Source organism: Cibotium barometz, chromosome 62 (assembly GCF_041138505.1).
Source record: "Cibotium barometz isolate CiBa-2024 chromosome 62, ASM4113850v1, whole genome shotgun sequence".
In the NCBI taxonomy this organism is placed as follows: Eukaryota; Viridiplantae; Streptophyta; class Polypodiopsida; order Cyatheales; family Cibotiaceae; genus Cibotium; species Cibotium barometz.
Window position 1 is genome coordinate 18,345,610 of NC_141107.1, and position 9,308 is coordinate 18,354,917.

Genomic DNA, 9,308 nt, shown 5'->3' on the forward strand with positions numbered 1-9,308 from the left:
ACACTCACATACACAAGTACATGTGCACACACATGGACATGCACACACTCATGCACACATATGCACTTGCACGTGCACACACATAGATGTACACACGAGTATATTCACATGCTCACACACACATACATGCAGACACTCACTATGGATACACATATAAATAAAAACATACACACCACGTACACACACACAACAAATACACACTAACACATACACACAATCAAGATACTTGCACAACACACATGTATGTAAAAGAGAAGACAAAAGACATTGTATATAAGATACACTTATTTAAGAGTAAACACATCTCATCATGCATCCCCACGTATTAAAATTTAATATTAATTAAAATTTTATGTTTATATATGTTTATTTATTTTATAAATGCACATGTATATATAGATATACGTCTCTAAATATAATAAAAGATAATATTATAGATAATACATATTTACATGTGTGTGTGTGTGTGTGTGAGAGAGAGAGAGAGAGAAAGAAGTGTGTTTGTGTGTGTGCATGAATGTATGTAAAAGAGAGAGAGAGAGAGAGAGAGAGAGTTTCTATATGTGGGAGAGTGTGTGTGAGAAGAGAGATAGCGTGTGTGTGTGTGTGTGTGTATGTGTGTGTGTGTATTATGAGAATATATTTTAAGTCCTCTTTAAGAATATTATTTTTCCCTCTTGAGTAATTTGGGGACGCCTAGGTTAATATCATGGGTGACACCACTAAAAATATTAATACGTGCGGTATATGACGTATGCTTGGGGCATGGGTGACACCACTAAAAATATTAATACGTGCGGTATATGACGTATGCTTGGGGCCGTCTATGATTATTTTAGTTAAGTTTGTATTGGAATTACTTACGCCTGGTAGTCATGAGTTGGTTATGGTTTGTGCCTGTTTAATATTTGTGGGATTAATTTAATTATTAATTGGGCTTATATTTCCAGGTCAAGGAGATTACAAGGATTGATAAATAATGTCAAGGAGAATGTTTCTTATGTGTATCACATTTATTTTTACAAGCGTAGCTTGTAACGTTAGCAAATGATTTTTCCATTTTGAACTTTAGGAAAGATACATTTATAATGTGGAATTTATTAAAGCCTATGGCTTTACCCTAGTCCCAATATTTGACACTCTATTTTTGTAAAAGAAGAGTGCAGTGCTCTCTAAAAAGCACATTTTGTATATTTTGGGGCTATGGCCTAATTTTGGTGAAAAGAAAGCTAATAAAGAAATACTCTTGTGTAGGGGAAGGCCACGCACAAGGGGGGGAGATTGCACCCAGCATGGTGTTGATGGTGATGTTTTTCTTTCTCTTGCCTTATGTTTTGTTATGTGCTTTAATTTTCAATTTAATTCAAGTAGTTGTTTTAATATTTGATATATTTTATGAGTTTTTGATTATTCTCTTCAAAAAGATTAAAGGGTCCCGTTTCAGTGGTATCAGAGCTTTGGTGTAATATAATTTTCTTGAAGGCGGTCAAAAGAGGTGAAAGAGACAAAAACAGAGGTGATTTTGGTAATTTTCTTGAATTTAAATGAAAGAACACGTTTAGGGATTTTTGTTTATGTATGGATGAAATAAAGCTTGTTTTTGACCATTGGGTAATCAATCTCCATCAATCTATTGTCCAAAGGGTAAAACTAGGTGGAAAACCATTAGTGGGTTTCTTAAAAACCACCTTCCTCTTCACTAATCCTCTTCCTAATCTGTCTTAAAACCATAAAACCACCTTCCTCTTCACTAATCCTCTTCCTAATCTGTCTATATGGATGGGTTTCAAAATTGATAGCCAATCTTGCTTAGCTTTCAAATTGCTAAACCATTGAGGGAGGAAGCAATCTATAATGAACGGTGTATAATTCACCAAGAGCTAATTTATAGAGAAATAAGCTCTCTCAGAGAAAAACAAAAAAAAAATCTGAAATTGATCTATTTTCTCTCTTCCTCCTTCATACCCCGGCGGCGAGCGCTGCAAATTCAGAGGGGGGAGGAATTTTTAGACCCCGCGCTTCTCTCTCCTTCTGACCTCTCTCCATCCGGCCAACGACCTGCGCCCTGCGCATCCTAAAGGGCAGCTTCATAGATTTTAAAATATATATATATATATTTCCAATTGATTTTTTTTATCTCTCTCTTCCTCCTTCATACCCGGGCGGCAGCACGCTAATGTCTCCATCTGGCTGGGCGACGCCGATGGCTGCGAATTCAGGGGGGGTGAAGTAATTTTCAGACCACGATTTAATTAATTGCATTTATTGAGGCTTAAAAAGCTTTGATTTACAAAGCTTATATTAGCTAAAAGCTTTATAAGCTTAAACTGTTTATTTTTATTTTTATATTAGATGCGGTGGTGGGCGACTTTTTCTCAGCTGGTGAAAATTACTTTTACCCGTTGTTGTTGGGAGCTGCGCTCAGATAAAGGCATTACAAGCTTTTAATAATAAAAGCTTGGATTGACTTAAAAAAGCTTTATTAAGCTTATTAATCAGCATAAAAGCTCCATAGATTTATATATATATATATATATATATATAATTTTTAGGCTTTTGACTAAGCTTTAAAAGCTTTCAAATAAGCTTTCAAATAAGCTTAAAGCTTTACAAATGAGATTAGTAAAATGTTTTTACAAAAGAAAATATTTTTTGACTATTCCCATCATATTTTATGGAAAAGGATTCTATGTACATATAGTTAGTTTGGATTTCTTCTACAGATTTTTAGAACTTACCTCAAGAGAAATTTTGAGAGTTGTCAAATTCTTGTGAATAATGTTATTTTCTAAATCCTCATGAAGTACGAATAATATAAACAGCTTGTTAGTGAAGATATCATTAAAATGTTGCTTTAACCTATGGCTAGTTTTCTAATTTTAAAGAGTACATGGATTATTTCTTGAAAAATTATGCATTTGTGTATTGAGCTAACTTGGCAGGATTCACATCTAGCTCGACATTCCATATGAGATAAGAAACCCTATCTTTTCTCTTGTTTTAAATTTTTCCTATTCTTTTAATTGTCAAGAAATGGGTGAATATCCGCACCATCGTACTATTCAGGAACAGCTTGACACCGAAGAGGTTAACGCACTCGATACATTAACCAAAGGTGGAGGTATGTGTAAAAAAATTATTTATTATATACAATTTCTTGTTTGCTTTTGTATCTGTTTTCTGAATATTTTTTCCTTCTAGACCTAGTTAGAAAACTTTAGCTCCTGAAAAGAATTTTAGATACCGTGATCTAACTAGAAAGATCGAGACAAGATTAGTAAAAGTTATCTTCAAGATCTAGTTGCCCAAATTCAAGTAAAAATGATTGCTAGACATTTCATAGAAGATTAAGACCAATTTGAAGATTCAAGAACCAATCAAGTTTCTCCAGTCTTTGATTCAAGTTATCAATTGCTTCACCAACGAATTTAGTGATGATGAGAAAAGTAAAGAAATAGCTCTCAAGTAACTAGAAACCAAGCTTAAGTTGTATACCAGTCACAATTACGAAGTTTATACCAATTCAAGTAAAGTTTTGTCTAAATTTTCAAGTATTCTAGTTTAAGATCTATCCAAGTACAGGATTCTTTCTAGACCAAGAATTGCTCTAAGTCAAAGATATATTCAACCATAAGATTTAAACCCCTTAAGAACAAGATTTATTCAAGAATTTCAATTATGATTAATTAAAGACTAATCTCTCAATTTTCGTCCATTCAAGTATTTTTAATCTAAGCAAAGATTCATTACTAGTATATCAAGTTCTTGCTATCAACTAGGACACAAGATATCTATCTTTCTTCAAGTTCTGATTTCAAGTTTAAGATTAAGCTTAAGATCAAGATCCCCTTTAGATTTCATTGTTTACAAGTAAGATTCACAAATTCAAGAATTATAAACCTATTCAAAGATTATAATTTTTGAATTTAGTTAGACAATTACAAGATTAAGATTAAGATTAAGATCAAAAACAAATCTCGAGAATTCATCAAGATTAAGATTTAAAAAAAATCTCGAGAATTTAGTTAGACAATTATAAGATTAAGATCAAGAGCAAATCCCCAGAATTTATCAAGTTATTGACAGTAATGTAAGTGATTATTTTTCAATCTTAAGTTGATAAGAATTTCTATTTCGACCTAATTCATTTTTGGAATAAGACTCGTAGTCTAATTTTGAGGATAGAGAAAAGTTATGTCAGAATCAAAGTTTCAGAGGGAATTAGCTACTCCGTCTCAAACTTCTGTTCTTAAGGTAGTGTCGTGTGAAATTAATCTGTGTTATGGGACATTAGATTGGTTTTACATAGCTACACCAGACGTATCTATGTCTTCTATCTTTCACCAGCAAGTGTTTGTATGTGAAAGGTACCTCTGTGGTATGGGACACTTAGATACATTACACATGCGTTCACTTGTTTGGTTTTATTTTCAGAAATTGTTTGATATGATGATCTTGTCCTCCACTTGTGCCATAAAGCCATCCACTCATTGATTGCGCAACTGAGGACAGTTGATTCCCAACGGGGGGGACTGTTATGATCCATGTTAATTAAATATCTTTTGACATTCAAAAACCATCCTCAAGAAGATGCAAAATGGATGCCGAGAAATTTTTCCGAGCTTATCCTGAGATCCTTCGTTCTTTTCAAACCCAGCAAACCTGCAATTGAGGACAAGTGCAAACTCAAGCAAGAGGGATGTTATGAGAATATATTTTAAGTCCTCTTTAAGAATATTATTTTTCCCTCTTGAGTAATTTGGGGACGCCTAGGTTACTCTTGCGTCATGCCGGCTAGGTTAATATCGTGGGTGACACCACTAAAAATATTAATAAGTGCGATATATGATGTATGCTTGGGGCCGTCTATGATTATTTCAGTTAAGTTTGTATTGGCAGGGTGATCCCTAGGTTACTCTTGCGTCATGCCGGCTAGGTTAATATCGTGGGTGACACCACTAAAAATATTAATACATGCGGTATATGACGTATGCTTGGGGCCGTCTATGATTATTTCAGTTAAGTTTGTATTGGCAGGGTGATCCTTGGAAGTACTTACGCCTGGTAGTCATGAGTTGGTTATGGTTTGTGCCTGTTTAATATTTGTGGGATTAATTTAATTATTAATTGGGCTTATATTTCCAGGTCAAGAAGATTACGAGGATTGATAAATAATGTCGAGGAGAATGTTTCTTATGTGCATCACATTTATTTTTACAAGCGTAGCTTGTAACCTTAGCAAATGATTTTTCTATTTTGAACTTTAGGAAAGATACATTTATAATGTGGAATTTATTAAAGCCTATGGCTTTACCCTAGTCCCAATATTTGACACTCTATTTTTGTAAAAGAAGAGTGCCGTGCTCTCTAAAAAGCACATTTTGTATATTTTGGAACTATGGCCTAATTTTGGTGAAAAGAAAGCTAATAAAGAACTACTCTTGTGTGGGGGAAGGCCACGCACAAGGGGGGGAAGATTGCACCCAGCATGGTGTTGATGGTGATGTTTTTCTTTCTCTTGCCTTATGTTTTGTTATGTGCTTTAATTTTCAATTTAAATCAAGTAGTTGTTTTAATATTTGATATATTTTATGAGTTTTTGATTATTCTCTTCAAGAAGATTAAAGGGTCCCGTTTCAGTGTGTGAGTGGAGAGAGAGAGAGAGAGAGAGAGAGAGAGAGACAGAGAGACAGAGAGAGACAGAGACATGGAAGTCTATGTGTGAGAGTGTGGGAGGAGGAAGAGTGTGTGTTTGCATTAGTACATGTGCATGTGTGTATATGTGTGTGTGTAAGAGAGAGAGAGAGAGAGAGAGAGAGAGAGAGAGAGAGAGAGTTTCAACATTTGAGAGTGTGTGCATGTGTATGTGAGAGAAAGAGGGTGTGCATGTGCATGTGTGTGTGTGTGTGTGTGTGTGTGTGAGAGAGAGAGAGAGAGAGAGAGAGAGAGAGATTACATGTAAGATGCATTTATTTGAGAGTGAGCACATCTCACCACTCATCCCTACCATTAAAATTTAATCTAAAATTTAATTAATTAAAATTATGTATGTGTGTGTGTGTGCGTGAGAGAGAGAGAGAGAGAGAGAGAGAGAGAGAGAGAGAGTTTCTATGTGAGAGAGAGTGTGCGTGAACGGAGAGGGAGTGTGTGTGCATGAGAGAGAGAGAGAGAGAGAGAGAGAGGGAGGGAGGGAGAGAGAGAGAGAGAGAGAAAAAAATTCTATGTTAGGAGATAGTGTGTGTGGGAGGAGAGAGTGTGTGTTTGCATTAGTGTATATGTGGTGTGTGCATGTGTGTGTGTGTGTGTGTTTGTGTGTTTGTGTGTTTATGTGTGTGTGTGTGTGTGTGAGAGAGAGAGAGAGAGAGAGAGAGAGGCAGAGAATTTCTACATAAGAGATAGTTTGTGTGGGAGGAGAGAGTGTGCGTTTGCATTAATGTATATGCAGTGTGTACATGTGTGTGTGAGAGAGAGACTGAGAGAGAGAGAGAGAGAGAGAGAGAGAGAGAGTATATGCATGCATGTGCATACATTTGCATCTTTGTGTAGAATGTGCTTGAGAGAAAGTGAGATGGGACAGACCTGGAGAGAGAGTGAGAGAGAGAGATGTAACGAGGGAGAGGGTGAAAAGAGAGAGAAAGAAAGCAAGAGGTAGAGAATCAAAAGTAGCTTTTAATAAAATATAAATTAAATAAAAAACATATATTTATATGTGTGTATACATGTGTGTGTTTTTACTTACATTTATACATACATGAAAAGTATGTATGTATGTATATGTATATACATATGTGTGTGTGTGTGTGTTTCGATGTATATATCTATCTATATATTTAAAAGTGACCACAACTTATCACCCATCTCCGCACATTAAAATTTAATCAAAATTAATTAAATTATATCAATGTTTGTATTTATATTTTTAAATACATATATATATGTATAAGTATATGTGTCTATGTATAGGTATATGTATCTAAAACATAATATTGTATATACTATATATTTACATATGTGTATGTGTGAGTGAGAGAGAGAGAGAGTGTGTGTGTTTAAATGTGCATACACGTGTGTGTATGTGTGTGTGTGTGTGTGTGTGTGAGAGAGAGAGAGAGAGAGCACCTCTATGTGTGGGAGAGTGTAAGAAGAGAGAGGGAGTGTGTGCATGTGTGTGTGTGTGTGTGTGAGTGAGTGAGAGAGAGAGAGAGAGAGAGAGAGAGAGCGGGTGTGTATATATGTGTGTGCATGTGAGAGAGAGAGAGAGTTTCAACATTTGAGTGTGTGTGTACGTGACAGAGAGAGGGAGAGGGTCATGTGCATGTGCATGTGTGTGAAAGAGAGAGAGAGATGGGGAATAGTTCTTTCTTGGAACCTTGGTCGTCGGCCACAGCCGCGCGGGTGTAATACTAGTTAGTGTAAAGAATACAAAGCCACCATTTAGTTAATAAAACGCTAATCCATAAGAATACAAAGACACCATTTAGTTAATAAAAAGGCTAATCCATAGTTTAAAATGTCAGCAAAACCATAGGTAGCTATATATGCATTTACAAATTGAAATATTAAGTTTCTGCATACTGTCCGAAATGATTTACATCGATACCAGCTGTGAGCTGAGTTATACACAATTTTGAGCACTAACAACGCCAAAACTAACTTCTTCATGATTATCACAAAATTAACGATTCATGAAAAACTCCACATTTGAAGGGCTGCACGGGAGAGCGTGTCGGAAGTCTGTGTTGTTGCCATACCAAACGGCGGGTCTGAGGGGCGCGTAACGGGACGAGTTGTATGGCCGCCGGAAAAGAGCATCCAGGGGGCCATTATCGGCGTAGATGTAAGAAGAATCGACAGAGTAGCGGCCGTGGGAGGCCGCGGAAGAGGTAGAGGCGGGTGAATTGATGGAAAAGCGAGAGGCCGCTATCGTAGCCGGTGATACGGCGACGGAAAGCGGTGAGTGGATGGAAAACCGGGAGGCCGCTGTGACGGGTGAAGCGATTGTCGATGTCGGAGACGCCGAATACGCAGAGAGACGTGAAACTGCCGTCGCTGGAGAGCATAACGCAGACCCCGGAGAGGGAGAGTGAACAGAGAAACGGGAAATTGCGGTCGTCGGAGAGGCTGACTGCGATGATAGTGGGTTCTCGGAAGAGGTCGGAGAAGAGGGCGGCGTGGCGAAGGGAGTGGCGTCAGGAGTGACCGAAGAAGAGGCGGAACTCGACGAAGCTGAGGTGACGGAGACAGCGACGGAAGTGGATGCCGTTGACGGAATCACAGAGTCGACACCGAGCCTGGTGTCGGAACAAACCTTCAGAAAAGCATCGGCAGTACAGGCTCTGCTACCAGAGTCCACGTTCCGCACGCCGTTGTGAAGCTCCATTTCCTCCTTGGTCTCCTCGGCAATGGTGAAAAGAAGACCTATGTGTCGATCTTCTGTCGTCGGAGGGAAGAATTTCGTCACGAATTCCGACTGGAACGGCGAGTTGGGGTAGCCACCGAAGGAGCCCACCAGGGCGGCTTCGCGGGCGTAGGCACCCATTTCTATCGCCGCAGCAGCCGCCTGCGCCTCTAAGACCTGGACGCTGTTGACTCTTCTATGATTGCTTCGGGCGCCAAGTCTGCCCTGCCGCAAGCAAAGCATGTAGTAAATTTCCGCAACAAGGACGGCCAAGAACACTCCGAAGAGCACGCTCAGCCCGATGCCGAGCGTTCCAAGGGCACTCATGGGGCGGCCGGAAGGGTATTAAGGGGGGGGCGTGGGGGGAACGGCAGCGGCGCTCCGACAGGGGGGCATTGCAATGGGTAAAATGTGCGGCAACTGCACGTCTCCCGTTGACGTTCAAAAACCGCGGAGAGAAATTTGAATGAGGAGGGGTAGAGTACGACGAGCTCGGGCAACGAGAACGCTGCCTCCTTTTGGCACGCTTGGCACATGTGCTCTAGTTTGGCCGGACGATCCCGACGCCCCATAGGCTAGCAATCCCGAGTCCCGACGTACGTCAAATGCGAGCTCGTCTCCACCTTCCAAGTTCCAATTTTCTCCATTATTTCTTCTAACGGCAGGGAATCGCGTTAAAAATCATATAAAATTTAAATTCAAGTATAAAAATTTTCAGATAATTGATGATCATTGATGGCGGGGTCTAGCATGCGGTGGTGCTCGGCCGCCAGGAGCCTCAGCCGGGGTAGAGCAGCTTGCCTTTGGTTGGCACATGTGAGGTGGGAAGGCCCCATGATGCCTTTGTGGAGAAATATGCATTTATATGGGGATGAGGTGCAAGGGAGCCGCATAGCACGGACCCATGTTA

The 9,308-nt window shown here is 38.9% G+C and overlaps 1 protein-coding gene across 1 annotated transcript; it reads right to left on the bottom strand.

Annotated features, from left to right (window-relative positions):
• Window positions 1-7,570: 7,570 nt before the first annotated feature.
• Window positions 7,571-8,986, bottom strand: LOC147604211 (uncharacterized). The gene has a single exon (XM_086795475.1). It carries the CDS (start codon window positions 8,723-8,725, stop codon window positions 7,676-7,678), a length of 1,050 nt encoding a protein of 349 aa, XP_086651601.1. The 5' UTR covers window positions 8,726-8,986; the 3' UTR covers window positions 7,571-7,675.
• Between the last annotated feature and the right edge of the window lie 322 nt (window positions 8,987-9,308).